General features: G+C 39.8%; 2 protein-coding genes across 5 annotated transcripts in view; one reads left to right on the top strand and one right to left on the bottom strand.

Moving 5' to 3' along the window:
* Positions 1-9434, bottom strand: part of HADHB (hydroxyacyl-CoA dehydrogenase trifunctional multienzyme complex subunit beta) — a 40417-nt gene extending 30983 nt beyond the window's left edge. Inside the window, exons 1-3 of one of the 3 annotated variants that reach the window (XM_072633934.1) lie at positions 9282-9434; positions 3084-3158; positions 2924-2965 (exon numbers count right to left, since the gene is read on the bottom strand). In XM_072633934.1, coding sequence (XP_072490035.1) covers positions 2924-2965; positions 3084-3150 — 109 coding nt within the window. In that variant the 5' untranslated portion in view covers positions 3151-3158; positions 9282-9434. Of the gene's footprint in view, positions 1-2923; positions 2966-3083; positions 3159-3259; positions 3393-8517; positions 8680-9281 lie in introns of those variants that run through there. The other 2 variants (XM_072633935.1, XM_072633936.1) reach the window with 2 other exon arrangements.
* The window catches only part of HADHA (hydroxyacyl-CoA dehydrogenase trifunctional multienzyme complex subunit alpha), a 53044-nt gene continuing 42449 nt past the window's right edge, over positions 8726-19320 (top strand). Inside the window, exons 1-6 of one of the 2 annotated variants that reach the window (XM_072633933.1) lie at positions 8726-8976; positions 13967-14008; positions 14098-14168; positions 15488-15621; positions 16980-17118; positions 18001-18120. In XM_072633933.1, the coding sequence (XP_072490034.1) occupies positions 15533-15621; positions 16980-17118; positions 18001-18120 (348 nt within the window). In that variant the 5' untranslated portion in view covers positions 8726-8976; positions 13967-14008; positions 14098-14168; positions 15488-15532. Of the gene's footprint in view, positions 8977-9593; positions 9796-13966; positions 14009-14097; positions 14169-15487; positions 15622-16979; positions 17119-18000; positions 18121-19320 lie in introns of those variants that run through there. The other variant, XM_072633932.1, reaches the window with a different exon arrangement.

Here is a 19320-nt window from a genome sequence, read left to right as displayed (position 1 = left end):
GACAGGGCCTTCTTGCCTTTTTATATATTTATCCTCCAGCACTTAGTACTGGGTCTGCCACTTAGCAGGTGTGTAATGAATTTTTATTGACTATTGATTAACTAAAACACTAGGTTAGGAAATTGGCTTAAATACTAACAGCTGTATTTATAATAATTCTAAATAAAATTCAATCCTGAGGAATGGGAATGCACCTGGAAACATAGCTAATACCAGTAGGTAGGTATTCTTGCTGGGAGATACAAATGTTTATTTTTATTCAGTGTTTTACTTACCTACCCTCTTATAAAGCAATCTATTCTCACCCTTTCTATCAGAATGCTATTATTGGGGGCTTTTTTCCATTTTTATTGATAAGTTCCATTCATATCCCCTTCATTTCCAAATGTATTTTTCTTCCATCCCTAGTGTATCATCCTTAGAGACAAAGGATATTAGAAAAGAAAGAAAAAAAAGCAAGTCAATTCCATGTTTCACATGCATAGGACTCCTCTGAAAAGAAAGAATGAAAGTGAAGAAGACATTGCGATCGTGTCTATAAATTGTGTATGCTAATGTGGCTGAAAAGTCTGACAAAGAGTCCAGAAGGCCACCGTAGGATGTAGATGCACAAACTATACTTCGGTTTTTGGCTGGAGCCATTATTTTCGAAAGCCTGGAATTGTTTCTGGTCCATCTCAGAGAGATTCAAATGATAAGATCATTGTAAAGTTGTTGCAATGAAAGGAAAATCAGAAAAAGAGATCACTGAATGTTCAAGCAAGAACGTGAGTCAGGAGATCCCAGCTTCAACTTTAGCCTACTTTACTGACTGTAGGACAGCGCTCAGCCTCCTCTATTTGACATTTAAAACGTCCACCTTCTCACTCCAGTCTTTCCACGTTAATTGCCCACTGCTTTTGCCCTCATGCGCTCATGCACCCTCTGGTCACACTGGCTCTCCAGCAAGCCTGCCAATGCTTCCTGTCTTCACTTACACCGTAGATGTTCTTGTTGAGTAGTAGTTCAGTGGTCTTTCAGTCATGTCCAACTCTCCATGACCACTTTTGGGGTTTTCTTAGCAAAGGGACTGGAGTGGTTTGCCATTTCCTTCTCCAATTCGTTTTACAGTTGAGGAAACTGAGGCAAATGGGATTAGGTGACTTGTCCAGGGTCACACAGCTAATAAATGTCTGAGATTTGATTTGAGTTTATTAGATCTTCCTGACTCCTGGCCCAACACGGTGCCACCTAGCTGCCCCCTTAGAACTAATGGTTCCCTTCAAATAAGGCTCAGATCCAGAGCCACTCCCTACTGGAGACCCTTACTAATTGGTCCAATTTGTTTTTCACTCCACCCTGAGATTACACTGCATTTCCTTATTCCTGCACCAGTGGAATGGAAAAACCCTAAGGATATGGATTGTTTCCTCTTTATGTATTCCCTCCACCGCAGCAATCAAACACGAAGGGTGCTTAATAAACATCTGATGAATGGAAACTGAATTGAATAACAACAGACATACTACCAGGAAAGAAAGCACTTTGTAAACTTTAAATTCCTAAATACATATGAATTATTATTATTATTACTACTAAAATTAAGGATTGCCTGAAAGAGAGAACCTGGGCTGCAGTTAGAGTACAGAAGATCTAGTTCAGATCCCAGTCCCGATGCTAGAAGTGTGATCCAGACAAGTCATTTGACCCCCTCAGACTATAAATTACAGACGGGCTAGGGTTGTAGAGGGGCTCCTATACTGACAAAATGACAGGACCTTGACATGCTGGCATAACTTAAATGAAACCTAAGAAATCTAGTCCCACCTCCTCATTTTTACAGATGAGGAAACAGGAGCCCAGAGAGTCGAGGTGTCGACTAATGTCACACAGATAGAAATCTGAAGATGAAAATTTTCTCAGTGTTTTCAGAAATGTTTTATTAAAAAAGACATTTATTTATCTGGGAGATGCCATTAGCAATATTAATAATAATTGGCATCTATATAGAGTTGTAGGGTTTGTAAAATGGTTCATATGCATTATTACTAGGAAGGCAAATTCATGATAGAAGATAGCGCAGCACAAGGAAGTAAAGGATTGTAGAAAAAACAATGGCTCTGGAGTCAAAGGACACAAGGCTATAAGTAAATCACTGTCCTTTCTGAAGTGGTTTCCTCATCTGTAAAAATGAGGGGGAAGGACCAGATGATCTTTAAAGGCTCTTTCAGTTCTAAATTTATGATTATATGATTTATTAAATCAACTAATATCACTATAATTCTATCTTCAACAAGAAACCTTCAGATGATTAAATTTGGCTTCTTAGGTATCTCATTATTTGTAAGGGGGTATCCTGAATATGGGACATGAGTATTCCAGTAACTAGGCAAACATATTTTCTGATGAAAACAAATAAGGCAGCTTTTAGGTATAAATCAGGCTCATATAAGGTTTGGGTGGAATAAATGAATCATATCAAGACAGCCACAGGTGGACAGATCAGTGAGCCATCAAGGTTCCAGACATTGGAACATGAGGATAACCCTAAGATGCTTTAGTATGGAAAAGAGCATTGGACTTGGAGTCTTTAGACCTGGGCTCAAGACCTAGTTCTGCCGATGGGCAAGTCATCTTGGCTCTGAGCCTCAGCTTCTATAGAATGGGGACAATACTTCACTGCCTCTCACAAGGTTATTGTGTAGGGAGGGTACTTTATAAAGCATTAAGTGCCATAGGAATGTAGGCTCTTGTTATAAGACAAATCAGACTTCGCCCTTTTCATCATAATACAACTGAACCCAGTTAAGAGACTATATATGCACAACTAACTAATAACTATTTATTTTCTTCCCAGAGGTATGATGATAAATAAGCTACCCCTCCCCAATCCATTTTACAATTCAATGTTTAGAATCCCCAAGATGCATGCAAATAACTATACCTGTTGACAGTGGTTGAGAGGAATAGTTCAGTGGTCTTATAGCTGAAACACAAAATAATTATGAATTTATTTTTTAAATGGAAAAAGAGTTTATAATTTTTAGATCTCAAGTTTTCTTTTTTTTTTTTTTTTTTTTAAGAAAAGTAAAAATGTAACTTACAGAATTTGGTGGCCCAGGTCGATGTCACTGGCAGATTTCTGCAAGTTCGAGTCACTATGGAAATCATTTTGAAGTCTTAAAAAAAGAGAGAGAGAGAGAAACAAAAAGATCACCTAAATTAGTTGCAGCTCTATAGAATGCAATGCATGTATAACATATTAAAGCCAACTTATTACTTAATAAGTAGCAAAATATTCTCTCTTCTAAGGCCAAGATGAACTTCTGGGCATGGTCAGGGCTAGAGACTATTCTTTCCAACTCTGGATGAATATGAAAGCATTCTTCATTCCTTCCTATTTTATAGCTTTCCAAACCTGGAAGAAATTATAAAATAGGGCAGTACTAAGCAGGACTTAATGTACCCACCAGACACTTTAAAGTATGCAAACAAGAAGTTCTCAATTTATTTAGCAGGGTATCAAGAGATTCTTCAGGCAGGCACAGAAGAAATACGATGGAAGATGAAGGCGAAAGATGAAGAACCTTAATAAGACCTGTGATTTTTCACTAATATAGGGGACTCCTGATGAGGAAACTCTCTCTGCCAATGCAGATCAGTGCCTGCTCTCTAACTTAAGGTTTTAGGGAAAGTGTCTCCTCCAGAAATACATAACCATTATAACCAGGGGCCCCGCTGGAAGCGAGGTCTTTTGATTCTGAGACCTGCTTTTTATGTACAATGTCATGTGGTCATGCTGGTAGAGAAAGAGTGAGGAAAAAAGATAGGTAGAGTAGGTGTGGAGTAAAGATCCTTGTATAAGTATTAACCTAAAATTTATGTAACATTCTTAATTCTATGATCTAGCTCTATAATCCCTGATGCCACAGATTAGCTACAATCTTAATCATGCCCCAGTCTTTCATTTCCATTAATTAGGAGTTGTCTCTGCTATAGGAACATCTGTGTACATTTTACAATGGAAGTCAACAAAACTTATTTCTTCCTGTAAGAGACACAAAGGAAACACTGCATATATATTTGCTGATCTATTCCATAACTTTCAAAGGACTACCTAAAATAAACCAAAAACAATCCAAGAACAATTAATCTCTTACCCCTGAAAGATAGTCATCTCTTAGAAAGATGGTGCATTTTTGGTTGGGTTTATATACATATATATACATATACATATGCATATATATATTTTAGATAAAAGCTATGCCATTTATCCTTAGCCCTCAAAATAACTATTTTAAGAACCTTCCCTATGCCACCACAAGAAACTGTGGTTTTACACACAAACTCTACTTAGGTTGTGGTCAAAAGGATCTTTCTTTAAAACCAAGAAAATGAACTGTTCCTTAACATTGCAAAGTACCCTTAATAAAATAAGGTCATTTACCTATCTGAGAAAGCTTCTAACATGTTAAGGTTATGATTTCAAATATAATAGAGTTGGAAAATTTTCCCCAACCCATTGGCTTTGTATTAGTACCAAATATCTATCAGTCTTTTCTTCTCTAAGTTCTATCCTTTTCCCTCTACTTCCTGTATTATTAGATAAGAAACATAATTTTCATTTCACATCAAACTTCCACAAATTTCCATGAATTTATCCTTCTTACCCATGTCCTGTTATAAATCTGCCATATGGCTGCACCCCACATACTAACCGGAGGGTTTCTTTTAAATCTCTGGATATTATGTATATGTGAATAGATTGAATGAGCTACCCATAAGACATTTTTCCAAACTGCCTGGTCCATTTCCTTATCTCAAACATCTCTCACTTCTCCAGTGCTATCTTTTCTGCCACAAGATTCCGCTATACAGTTCTTCCATGGTAATAAAGTGTAGTGTATTTATGTCCCCTATGTATCTGTCCATTTCTCTTTGGGCAGAGGCTGTGATATATTCCTTGACTCTCAAAGGACATCACAACCAGAATACTGACTATGTTAAAAAGATAGATCTCTGTTTCAGCTTAATGCTTGGAGGTCACTAAAAGCATTTCCCAAAATGTAAGCTAATCTAGCCCATGGCTTTTCTCTTATTCAATTCTGTCCAATACCCTTTTCACATTCAAAGCCTAAGATACATATATTCATAGGTCAGCTCTATAGGCTGCCCTTCTAAATGCTCATTGTAATCTGGATAACAGGTATTCTTCTTCCACTTGGTATTTTCTACATGAATAATTATGTGAAACTCTTTTGAGTAATTAAGGATTTTATTTAGAAGATTTTGTACTATTCCAGAGGCTTGACACAATCCACCTCACCATCTACAACATTAGTTCTTAACTTGTTTGTGTCACAGAGCTCTTGGGTAATCTTCTCAGAATACTCTTTTTTTAAAAAATATTTATTTATTTATTTTTAGTTTTCAACATTTATTTCCACAAGATTTTGAGTTCCAAATTTTCTCCCCATATCTCCCTTCCCCCCAAGACAGTGTACATTCTGATTATTCCTTCCCCCAATCTGTGCTCCTTTCTACAACCACCACCCCCTTTCTCTTATACCCTTCCCCTTCTATATTTCTGTAGGGCAAGATAGATTTCTATACCCCATTGCCTGTATATCTTATTTCCCAGTTGCATGTAAAAACAATTTTTAACATTTGTTTCAAAAACTTTGAGTTCCAAATTCTCTCTCTTCCTCCACCCCCATTGAGATAGCAAGCAATTTGAGACAGGTTATACATGTGTAGTCATGCAAAACACTTCCATAACAGTCATGCTATGAAAGACTAATTATATTTGCCTCCAACCTATCCTGCCCCCCATTTATTCTATTCTCTCTTTTGACCCTGTTCCTCCTCAAAAGTGTTTGCCTCTGATTACCTCCTCCCTGAATCTGCCCTCCCTTCTACCATCCCCTTTTCTCTTATCCCCTTCCTCCCACTTTCCTGCAGGGTAAGATAGATTTCCATACCCAAATGAGAATGTGTGTTATCCTCTCCTTGAACCAAATCTAATGAGAATAAAGTTCATTCATTCCCTCTCACCTTCCCCCTCTTTCCCTCCACTGTAAAAGCTTTTTCAGAATATCGTTAAATCATAAAATAAAGTATAAAGGACTACAAAGGAAACCAATACACTGAAATACAGTTGTCAAAATATATTTTTAAATTAAGATGATATCTCTCTCCTCACCCACCCCCCATTCTTTGAAGGGAGCACCTGGTTTCCCAGGTATGATATGGAACACTAAAGATTTTTTTGTAATTTGGTTTGTTTTGCTGAATTTTTTCCCCTCTTCTTCCCCATGCCCCTCTTTTAGATTTTTTGATATAAAGGATGGTTCTCCAAGAGAGGAAGGGAAAAATCTAGTAAGAACAATATTTTTAAAAAGTAAAAATTGTGAAAGCCTGCCTGTTCCTTTCTCATATTTTCATCAAGAATGTCTTTAATATATATGTAAATTAATTTCAAAGGTTTTCTAATGAAAGAAGTTACAGTATATGTTGATTTAAACTGGAAGGAAAGCTTCTTGGGCAAGTCAATCCTGTTTGCTTCAGTTTCCTCATCTGTAAAATGAGCTCTAGAAGGAAATGGCAGTTTAATCTCACTTAATTCTCAAAACAAACATGTGAGATAAATATACGATAAGTATATTTTCTCATTTTATAGATGAAGAAATTGAGGCTGAATGAAGTTAAGTGACTTTCTAAGGGTCACATAGCTACTAGATCTGAGGCAGAATTCACATTGAGGTCTTACTGATCCTAAATCATACTTGAGATCCAATATACCAACTGTCTCTCAAGAAGCTGACAATGTAACTGAGGAGAAAGGACGGGAATGTATATAGGAAATAACATAAGTAACAGTAAGGCAGCATCTAATACTAAACAAGATTTGGGAGAGGGAGACGACAGCATGACATTTCGAGTAGTCCAGGAAAGCTTTCGGAAGTTGTGACTTCAAATTTGGCCTTAAAGATAACAGACCAGTCTCTTGTCTTCATGAAAGCAGACTTATGTAATTTTTGTATCTCTCCAAAGCAAGAAGTCCAGTGCTCTATAGAGAGTAAACATTTAACAAAAGTTTGTTGAATTATTTCCATATCTTACCTGTGCCTTCTTCCTCACCTTTGCTCTTAAACCCCCATAGCTCCCTTACACTGCTCAAGTGTCATTTCCTACGGGAGACCTTTCCTTATACCACAGCTGTTATAAGCTCCTACCTCCCCCCACCCCAATCCAACTCCAGCCCATTACTCTGTATTTAGATGGTATATATTCTGTATTTACCTAACTGTGCAACTGTTGTTTTTTCCCAGTAGACTTTAAGATCCTTGAGAGCAGAAACTTTTCATTTTTATTGCTATATCCCCAGTTGAGTTAAGTAGTCCTTGCTTTGCTAAGTTTCATGATCTCAGGTAATACTCAGCCTCAGAGAACCACACCTTCACAGGTTCATAGAACCTCAGAATTCACCTGAGAGGTTTAGTCCAACCTGTACCCAAGTAAGTCAAACTCAGTGACAAACTGTCACCCAATCTACCTTAAAGATGTCCAATAACAGGAAATTCATTACCTCTGGAGGCATCTCATTTCACTTTGGGCCTATATCCTTGGAAGAGATTTTATGTATATGTGCACATGTATATATACAAACACATATTTAGATGTTATTTTTATTTTTTCCTCAATTCCAGATAAACAAAAATTTAACATTCATTTTTTAAAACTTTGAGTTCCAAATTCTTTTCCTCCCTCTCTTTTTCCATCTTTAAGATTAGGCAAGCAAGTGGATATAGGTTGTGCATGTTCAGTCATGCAAAATATTTCCACATTAGCAAAAATTCTGTTTTGAGCTTAAACTTATCTTAGCAACTTTTACTCAATACTTCCAGGTTTCCACCTCCAGGATCTCACCCCTCTCTTCAACAGGACAACCTTTCAAAGCAGTTTTTTGTTAAAGTTTCTTCTCCAGACTAGATATTCCAAATTCCTTCACCTCATCCCTCTATGCTATGGTTTCCTACGGGTCAAGCTACGGACAAAGCTCCAGATCGTCAACTTCCTTCTTAAGATTCAGCAAATACACATGTTGTTTGCCTAGTGGGTTATGAAACCGAAGTATTTGCACCAGATGTGCAAATTGGGATACCGGCTCTGCCTGTTTGGGGAGGATGCCCTAAAGATAAAAAAAAAAAAAGCGACACAACTTGAGACATTATCTAGTCCGACCTCCTTATCTTATAAATGAGGAAACTGAGGCCCTCGCAGGCAAAATGAAGTGCCCAGGACTCTATCCTACCTCAGCTACCTCCTCTCATGCACCAGAAAGTATTTTAGGATCGTAAGAAGTAACTGCTTTCTCTCGCTTGCTCTCTCCCCATCCTGCTTGACCTCTCCTCTCCTCTCCCCCCGCCCACGCCAGAAGCAGCCACTCGCAGACCCCGGCCTCGCCCCGACGTGGGCTGTCCCGAGGCCGTGCTCCCCTGGGGTGCTCCGGAGCTGAGGCACACCAGCACCACTCACCATCCCGCTCTAAGTCTACGGCGGCAGCCCCAAACAACGCTTGGGCTTCACTGGAGGCTGCGATCTACCCGCTTACTACATGCTCACAGCAAGGAAACAAGCCAGCAACAGCTGGTCAAAAACAGGCTTCGGGCCAACGCCTGGGATTTCCGTCTGCGTTCTAAAAGGCGCCGGACCTGGAAGCCCAGGGACCTGGGTTCGAGACTCCGTGCCGACGCTGACAGCCATGGGCTTCGGGCCCTACTTTCAACCTACGTATCGAAGAACACAGAGTAGATTTATGCAGAGAAATAAGTAAATAGTAATAGTCACAGTCTACCCCCCACGGAGCTGCCCGCAGGAAAGTGCTTCGTAAAACGCGCTGCGTGCGGGGGGTGGGGGAGGTTCCAGGATCTGGAGAAGAGAGGCTGGGGCAAAGACTGGGAGCGGAAGGCCGCCGTCTATCCCGTCATTTTACAGGTGGGCAAACCAAGGCCCCGAGGAGAAGCTCCATCCCCTCGTTTTACAGATTCGCAAACCGAGGCCCAACCCCTTCGTTTTACAGACAGGGAAGCTGAGGCTCAGAGAGGGAAAACGACCCTCCCGCGATCACGAGTCACCCGGTTACCGTGCCCCAGTCCCATCCACCAGTCCACACCCCGTCCCCCATGATCGCGACCCAGGGCAGGGTGGGCCGGGGGCCGAGCCAGGGCCGGGGATGGGGCGTGGAGGAAGAGGCCCCGGTCGGGTGGGTTCGGGGGCAAGAGCGCTCCCTCCTCGCTCACCTCAGTTCTACGGCTGTCCGACCTCCAGCCCACAGCGATCCTGCCAACTAGAGGTGAACGGGCCGGACCAGACGCCGCCGGCTATAAACCGCCCCGCCCCGCCCATCGGTTACGTTCCGGGCTTCACCACATCTCCCCCCCCGCCGCCCCACAACCGCATTCCCGTCCGCGGGCTGTTCTGGCCTTCGCCTGACAGAAACTCCCCCGAGCCCCGCCCCTCCGCCCAGGGGCGGCTTCTGCTCCGGGGACTAGGACGGGAGGCTCTTCCGCCCGCTTCCGCCCGAGCAGAGGCCAGGGGTGCCCGCGGGAGCTCCGTCCCTGCCTCGGCTCCCTTCCGGCAGTGTACCGGGCAGGCCCGAGCGGGCAGAGTCCCTGGCACCGAGGACCCCTGCTTCGCGGCTTGCCCAGCTCCCCGCGCGAGCTCGCATTCGCCCTCTCCCGTCCAAGATGGTGGCCGCCCGGGCAATTGGCAGCCTCGGCCGCCTGACGGCTTCCCGCGCCCGCCGCTTCCCGGGTGAGGCCGCTGCTGGGAGGGCGGGGAGGGGAGGGAGCCGGCCTCCGGAGACCCCCTGAGGGTGGGTGGGGAGGGAGGCAGAAGATGCGGGCCGCTTCCCCTGACCCCGCCCCCGAGCGGAGCCCAGCCGCCAGCCCCCGAGGCGCCCACCTGTGTCGCTGCTTGCCCAGCCGGCAGCCGCTCCCTGTCCACTCCCCGGGGGGTCCAGCATCCAGAGAGTTGGAAGGGACGTCCGAGGTCACCTCATCCCCTCCTACCCCCGAGAAAGCCGAGGCCCGGGGAGGGGAAGGGACTTGGCCAAGGTCACGGGCAGAGTCAGCGTTGTCGCCGACCCCTGACCCCTGCAGTCACCGCTGCCCCCAGATCTGCCCCTTGCCCATCCTTCCCTGGCCCCTGCATTTCAGCTGTCCGGGTGGCCGGTGCCCGCCTCCGAGCTGGGGTTCAGATCCCAGGTCTGGCACTTCATGGCGTGTAGGGCAGTGGGAAAGCTCTTTAAGCCTCTGTGACTCATCAGGGAAATGGGGACGTAGCTACGACCCCCGGGAATTACATGGATCCCAAGGTGCTTTACGTGCTTTGCCAGCTTGAAAAAGCTCTGCACGTATTGGCGCTTATTGGGTGAAGTACCCGCTCGTGGAGAGCAGGTGCGGGGCTTGTCCTGCCTGCCTCGTGTGAGAAGCCACTTTAGTGGAGCGGACGGTGCTGGTTGGTTGGAGTTCCCCACTTGTCTGCAGGAATTAGGCTATTTTTGCGGCAGGTGGGGCTTACCTTGACATAGTGGATGGGGAGCTGGGCTTGAAAACTGGTTTCAAATCCGGCTTCTGACCCATACTAGCGGGGTGAGAATCACTTAAACCTCTCGGTACACTAGGCCGTTAAGACTGTAAACTGCAGGGAAAAGGTTGGCTGGCATTGGTAGAGAGGGTTTCCCCTGGTCATAAAATCAATAAAATCCAGTCTCCACTGATCTTACAGCGATTAAGAGACCGTATGAGTGATGTGATGGCTAAAGGAACAACTTTGGATTGCTTTGATTTCAGTTCAGTTCAGCATGAATTTTTATGTAGTTTTTACATGCCAGGAACCGGACTAGGGGCTAAGGGTTGCTTCTGACTGCTCTAAGGCACCTCAGTTAAGACCCTAAATTACAAGCAGGTTTGAATTGGGAATTTCTGATGGAGTAGAGGAAAAAGCAGTTCTGACCCCCAAAAAAGTCACTTTCTGGAGTAACTTGGCAGTAAAAGAATTAATGTGGGTGAGGTGACTTCTAAGTGTGAACTTGGGGGATTTTCTTTCCCATTTAACTTTGTGTGACTCTGTCACCATAGGAAGGTGAGCCCTGCAGTTTTATTTAACTTCTCTTCGGATAGTTATGATATGCTAATGCATCAAAAGATGAGGCTGTATAAATAACAATGCAATTGGAACTCAAGTCTTCCGACTACAGTGTTAGAGCATTGGAATCAGATGATCTGAAGTCCTGTCTACTTTACCACAAATCTTTATGAGTTTTTGGATTTTGGATTCCAATCTTCCATTCTAAAGTTGATCTCTGAGATCTTTTCCAGCTGAAACATTCTGTGATTCTGTGTTCTTTATCATTTAAAAATTGTTGTCATTTGTGCTGATGTTGAAAGGTCTAGTGTGAAAAAGGTAGCGTGGGTAGATAAGAAGCTTGTCCTGGAGTCAAGAAGACTAGTAGGAAACCTGTCTCAGATCCTTGTGTAACTGGAACAGTTGCTTAACTAACCTCTCTCAGCCTCAGTTTTTTTTAATCTGTAAAATGAGGATGATATGGGAACCTCCTTTTTCATGAGGGTCGAATGAGATAATATATGTAAAGCATTCTGCATATTTTGAAGTTATATGTAAATTATATATATATATAATACTCTTATTAAAGGTGGAGGGAGGGCTAGTGGTGGACATTGGAAGACCTGGATTCAAGTCCTGTTTCTGAAACCTACTGTCCTATGTGGCCTTAAGCAAGTCACTTAACCTTAATCTGCTTCTGGGCTGACCTCTGAATTATAAATTACAGATGAACTGGTAAAAGTTTTCACATCTAGAATTCACCACACAAATGATAGTAAATGTCTAGGCCAAGAAAACACTGGGATTGTAATTACAGAAAAAAACACCTACAAAAATTACAAAGAATAGGAAGGCAAGTGTTAATTCATGTCTTTTTTGGGAGTATCTACACTAATGAGATCATTAATCCAGTATAATCACAAAATATTTTAAAGTTTTTACTCCAGCCACAGATTTTGACTAGTTGAAGGTTATGATTGGAGATTTTTTTTTCTGCCTTTGTGTATTGAATGTAATTTCTGCTTTAAATTTCCCTGAACTCAAACATAATAACTTATCAACTTATTTAAAGATAAGAAATTGACCTCTCACTTTTAGGAACTAATGACTTTATGACCTTTGTGTAAATTTGCTGCTGAATGGCTGCCTAGTGAATCTGATCTAATCAAAATTAACTTTGTAACACTGAATTCTTAACCCTTTATCTTCTGTAGCAATGGAGGGAAAAGTTATTACCTCACTCTAATATAGCTTTCAAATTATGTGAGTGTTATATGAATTAACATTGTTTTTGTAAATTGAAGGCAGTTTCCTGGCAAAGTGGGTAGTTTTACTAGCCCTCTTCCTTTTTAACTTAATCCCATTTCCCTCCCTCCCTCACTTGAGATATTTAGAAAATGATTAAAGCTTTCATTTCCAAAATATTGTTTGCAGTTTCAACATAATCTGTTTTTCTTTAGGAACCCTAGTTGGGGAAGACAGTTGGTGGAAGACATATTTTCATAAAGCTTGGAAGATATTAGTTTCAGTCTGCTCCCATGTTTAGAAAGTAGGGCAAAGGTTACTCTCTTCTTAGCTGGCAGACTGGAATATAGGCCAAAGTTCACTGAAGCGGCTGTAAGAAATGACAAGCAGGATGCTTTCAGAAAAACCTAGAAAGATTTCCATGAACTGAAGCAGTGACATGAGCAGAACCAGGATATTATTATACACCAAGAACAGCAGTATTATATGATGAAGAACTGTGAATGACTTGGCAGTTCTTAGCAATAATATCCAAGACAATTCCAAAAAATTCATGATAAAAAATGCTACACTTCCAGGGAAAGAACTAATGGAGTGTGAATGCAGACCAAAGCATACTGTTTTTCACCTTTTTTGTTTCAGTTTTCTTCCACAAAATTACTAATATGGAAATATGTTTTACATTATTGCACACATATGGCCTATGTCAGCTTGCTTACCATCTTTGCATGGGGGAGGTGGTAGAGAATTTGGAACTCAAAATGTTTAAAAAGAATGTTGAAAATTGTTTTTACATGTAATTGGGGAAAAAATATAATATTTTTTAAAAGATAGAAAGGACCTATATTTACAGAAATATTCACAGCTGCTTTATAAATAATAGCAAAATACTAGTAACTGTGTATTCCATTAATTGGGAAAATAGTTCAGTAATAATGGAAAATAGTTCAATAATAGATATCATGGAATATTATTGTACTGTTATTAAAATAGCAGACATAAAGAATAGAAAGACATATGGGAAGTGATGTAAAACAAAGTCAAAAGAAGTCACATTGACCATAATCATATTTTTAAAAGGCTACAAAATTATATAAGTGCAAAGAACAGAATGGAGTACTGAAAATATTGATGTTAGTGTTTTGTAAAAATTGATGTTATTTTCAAATTGTTACAATTTTAAGGTCTTATTTGAAGATTTATACTACTTTGAGTATTTGGATATTTGAAAATATTAAATTATTTACAGTAAAACAAATTTTGAGATATAAAAGGTTTCATTTAATTGTAGTCATATTGCTGTTTGAGATAACCTTTCACATCTCATGAGTAGGTGAACACATGACTAGGGCACAGTGAGAATATGGTGAGAGATTACAGGCTCAGGATCAAACTGCTTGATAACAAAAGATTAACATATTCATTTCAACTGCCAAGTCATAAAATTTGCCAATGGATACAGCTCTGAGAAAACTTAATATCAAATTGTCTTGATATACCTTCTATCTAGGTTGTAGCTTCTATCTATGTACCTTTGATCTACCTTCTAGCTTCTATCTGTAAACCTAGAAGTTTTTCAAAGGGTTTCATTTTGATATCTTGTTCTCAATAGGTTATATCTGCCGCAACTTTGCCCAGTCCTCTGCTGTGTTAAGTAAGTTTATAGCCTTGATTGAAATACTTCACATTTTTAATTGGTTAGTAATAATATTGTTTGCAAATAAATCTTACATTTGTTTTTAGCCAGAACCCATATTAACTGTGCAGTCAAAGGAGATGTGGCAGTTGTGCGAATTAACTCACCCAATTCAAAGGTATTTATTTAATTTGTTGTTTAAGAATTCTGTGCTTTTCATAGTTTGTGGCATATTTTAAAATTGCTCTGGGCTTGTGTACTGTAAAGGAGTGTCATAGAAAATAATCCATGCTCTGACAGTAATTAGATATCATGATGCATAGACTCTTAATTCTGAAAATTAACCTGTATTGGCTTTTGCCAGGCTGCTCAAGGAGAGCAAAGATTCAGAAGCAGATATTCTGTCTTTGCATTCCTTCTATATGACTTTAAGGGTCAGTTTAATTTCAGTGACACTTAAAGTCCAACCTTTTGGTACAAGGGAGAAGAGGAAAATGAACTCTTTTTAGTTTGAATTAGCTTAAAATATTCATCAGCCCTTCCCAGGAAGGAAGATTAAAAGAAACTGAAAGCAGATTACTTTCCTAAAGATGCCTTATGATTAGAAATGTTATAGCTTTGATATAAATTATCATTTATACTAATCAGATTCTTGTGCCCAGCCCTAGTATATTTCAAAAAGCCCACAGCTACAGTTTATAGCTTCTCTGTTAGGTATTGTTTTCTACTAACTAGAAAACACCCCCTCCCCCCAAAAACAACCCCTCCAGCAAAGCATGTTGCATTAATTTAGCCTTCCACAAAGGACAACTAATTCAAATATTTAATATTTCTGAAATTTTGTAGAGTCCTAGACAATGCAAGATAATGAACTAAGGCAGTTAATATATGCAGTGAAGTAAAGTAATAGTTACCCTTTAGTTTTCAATTATTTTCAGTGTTCTTTTTGACCTTACAGTATATCTTGATTCTTACTACCCCATGGACCAAAGTCCTTAAATATAATCCTCAGTTTTTCCTTTGGTTATTCCAGTTTTGAGAGACAGAGAGAGGGAAAGAGAGAGAAAACCCTAATAATTTGCCTTTTAAGAAAAATGTATATACTAAAGGAGAAAGCTTTTTGATTTTATATATAAGCAATGTGTTTAGAGAAAGAGTGTACTATTTCCCTTTTCCAAGACATATAGTGGTTTTTTCTTTGCCTCTTCTGTCATCAAAATGTTATCTCATTTTGAATGAAAACTTGATCTTGTTCGATCTGAGGCATATATAATGTAATGGAAATTATATTGGAATTAGAACCAAAAGATAATTTGTTAACATAATGAAATTTGTCATCATGAACAGATCACTTACCTATTCAGGACTTAGGCCTTCATCTGTTGAAAAAAAATGGAGATAAAAATACCTACATTCTATGCCACATGGTTGTAATAATCAGAAAACGTATACATGTTGACTCTTTATTGTTGTTATTCTTATGTTATTACTTGCCAGGTAAACACTTTGAATAAAGAATTGCATTCAGATTTTGTGCAAGTGATGAACGATATATGGGCTAATGATACAATCAGAAGTGCTGTCATTATCTCTGCAAAGCCAGGCTGCTTTATTGCTGGTGCTGATATCAAGTAAGTGTGTCATTTTAGCTAGTGAACTGTGGAGGGATGAGTGTGGGTGTGTATGAGAGAGTATATATGTGTTATTTTTCAAAATAAAATGAAGAGAAAACCTATGATTCTCTTTTAAATATAATTCTCTTTTAAAATAGATTTTTATTTATATCTTGATTTTACGTCATTCATGTTTGCCTTTAAACAGGAAGTTCCTTCCCATTCTCAGAGAACAATTCCTCATCATCTGGAATAAAGACTACTCAGTTCAAATGAATCTGTGATTTAATTAATTGGAAAGTTCCCTCCAATGATACAGATTGCAATCCATCCATACCTGTTCATCCAACATAATTCTTGCCAATGTCCTCCCATAAGTTGGCCTCCGAGGGTCTCCCCAACTGTGGGTCCTCCTCATCTGGAGGCCTTCCTTTTCCCTCCTGACATTGTGACAATCTCAGTAGATTCTGTGGCTGTCTACCTATCTGTCACCTCTTCCTCTTTCCATGTAACCCACCTGTCTTCTTTTCCTAACATACAGTTCTTTAATGACAACTTTTATTCCTGATCTTCAGAGTTCCTCATTTGTTATGTGCTGCAATCTGCTTACAACCACAAAACAGAAAAATAATAAAGAATTTAAAAGGAGGGGAAAAGTAGTTGAGCAATGCAACCCAGCATGTAAAAGTTTGCCATGCACAGTGTTCTGTACACATAGTCCCTCACTTCTACAAAGAATGGCGAGGTGCATTCCCATGTCTCTTCTTTGGACTCAACTTTGGTCATTATAATTTCAGAGCATTTAGTCTCAATTGTTTTGTCCTTGTTCTTTCCATTTACATTTTTGTAATTGTTATTGTTGCTTTCCTGGTTGCACTTATTTCATTTTCTATCAGTTTGTATAAGTTTTCCCATGCTTCTCTATGTTCTTCATATTCATTGTTTTGTACAGCACCATAATATTCCATTAAATTCATGTACTGCAGTTTATTTAGCCATTACCCTATCTATCAGCACCTGCTTTGTTACAATTCTTTGTTACTACAAAAAGTGCTGCTATAAATATTTTGGTATCTGTGGATATTTCTGTCTTTGACGTCTTTAGGATAGTTGTTGGATATCTGGGTCAAAGAGTATCAACATTTTAAACAGTTTCCTAGTATTTCAAATTGCTTTCCAGGCTGCAGTATATTAGTGGGCCTATCTTTCTAAAACCTTCCAGTGTTTATTCCAATTGTTTATCATCCTAAACAAAGAAAGATTTATTACCAAATATGTCATGGTATGATGTGGGGGTGGTATATGTTAACGAAGATAAAACCAATAGAGGAGGCAAACAGTTTTGGTTTTTTTTTATACTTTCTCATACACTACAGCATGATAGCTTCTTGCAAGACTGCTGAGGAGGTAACACAATTATCACAAGATGCACAACAAATATTTGAGAAACTTGAGAAGTCTCCAAAGCCTATTGTGGCTGCCATCAGTGGGACCTGCCTGGGAGGAGGACTTGAGGTACAATTTTATACCAAAGTTACTAAAACTTTATAAAACAGTGGAAGAAGGATGAGACCTACTGGCAGTGAATCCTTAGAGTACCTGAGAAGTTGGAGCCATTTAAGAATAGCTACTTAGTCTTTAAGTATACAGATAATAGAACAGAGCTGAATGGAGAGAGAGAATCCATTGCTTGTTCTGTTTTTACAGTGGTTCTGGCCTCAGCTTTGCCACTAATTCAGTATGTAACCTTGGACAAATCATTTAAGCTCTTTGGAGTTCGTTTTTTTAATCAGTAAAATAAGAGGATTGGGCTAGATTATCTCTTAAGAGCTCTTGCAGCCCTAAAATTCTGTAGTCTAATGAAGATATATGACATCTTTGACCTTAAAGAGCTTACCATTTAATTGAAGAAACAAGCTACATAAAGAACAATACGAGAAAGTACATGATTAAGTGACATGTGATTAGTGCATGAGCATATAATAAATACTCATAGAATTAAGATGAAGGGAGAGCCCATGAAGGGCTGGAATAAAAAGGAATAATTCATGGAATAAGTAAGGCTTACACTTGTCCTTGAAGATGGGATCTGGCTAATCGCAAAAGAATAAACAAGGGTATTCCAGTAGATGGCACAGCTTGGGCAAAAGCAGGAATGAGCAAGATTTGAGCAATGAGTAACTCTGCATGTATAATCATTTCTAGTAGGTGTCCTATAGGTGAATAATGTAGGAGAGCTAGTGGGTTTGAAGGAGCTATTTTAGAAAGCCTTGAATACCAGGCTAAAGATCCTAGACTTGGTTATTTTGGCATATTTCTGCCTCCAGGAGTTTTGAGAGCCCCACCTGTTATGACTGTTGACATATTTTCTAACTCCTTTCTTTCCTGTCTTCAAAGCTTGCCATTGCGTGTCAATTCAGAATAGCAACAAAAGACAAAACGACAGTGTTGGGATCCCCTGAAGTGTTACTAGGAATATTGCCAGGAGCAGGGGCCACTCAAAGGCTCCCAAAGATGGTAAGTTAAGGTCCTCACAACCCATAGTCATGTACAGGAGAAGTTATGTACTTTGTCTGGCCTTTTATGCTTTAGTTTCCCCCTATGTAGAAGTCATGTTCTGAGAGAAAACCTTGAAGTTTAAAGCTTTCCTGGGTATATATGGATGAATTATTCCTAGTCAGGTCTAATCCATTGTCCTCTTAACTACATTTTATGCTGTGGTTACTTAACTCAATCTTTAGGTATGATTTTGTTATGAAAATTCCATCCCTAAGCTTGGTCTAGTTGCCATATTCTGCAGATTGTTTAAAGGCTGGATCACTGGGGGAGAGAAGCAGAGTAGGCCTGGTGGTTAATGTTCCCATCTGGGAATCATCCCCTATCCACAGCAGGTAGCAAGTGAAAAGGAGACCTACTATCTGGAAGCCCAAGCTATTGTGGGAGTCTTGTAGGCAAGAGTGTGACTAAGACCACATTCCAAAATATTTAAGAAAGAAGGGAAATAAATAGATCTGGGGATTTAAATGTGGCTGACCTATGAGCATTCAGGTATGATGCTAAAATGGTGTCTACTGACATGAAGAATGATAAATTGCCAGTCAGAAATTGTATAGTATTACTTTCATACCAGAGAGAGATATTTCAACCAAGTGAGCTATAAATTGGTGTTGGATGACTTCTGATTTACACCTTTTGTTTTTACCCCACAATCCTAATAAATGTCCTTCTAAAACTCGCCCTTATAACACCAAAAACAAAAAAAGAACAAATTGACAAAGTAACCATACATGATTGCATATACAGCATTCCATACCTTACTTGTGGTGCTTCACCTCTCTACCAAGAGGGCTGAAATATATTTCATCATCTTTTCTCTGAGGAGTTTGACATTATAATTAATCAATCAGATTTCAGTGACCTTTTTAGTGTCTTTTTGTGTACAGTATTGTATTAGCAGATTAAACTTTTGTACATTAAATAACATTTTACCATTGGGAATGCTTTCTAACAGGGAGCATTCCTGTGGCATCCCTTGTAATGATCTCTGGTCTGGAACATGCTGGGAATTTTTATCCTGTTTCAGTTATCCAGGCCACTGTATGATCTTCCAGCATGTTCTCCATTGGGAATCATCCTAGAGGGACCATATATTTAGAGCTAGAAGGGGCTCAACTTGGACATTTCAGTCTTACAAGTTGATAAAACAGAGAATTGAAT

This window comes from Notamacropus eugenii, chromosome 1 (assembly GCF_028372415.1).
Source record: "Notamacropus eugenii isolate mMacEug1 chromosome 1, mMacEug1.pri_v2, whole genome shotgun sequence".
Taxonomy (NCBI): domain Eukaryota; kingdom Metazoa; phylum Chordata; class Mammalia; order Diprotodontia; family Macropodidae; genus Notamacropus; species Notamacropus eugenii.
The sequence above is the reverse complement of the archived record's forward strand: the minus strand, read 5'-3'. Positions and strand labels throughout refer to the sequence as shown.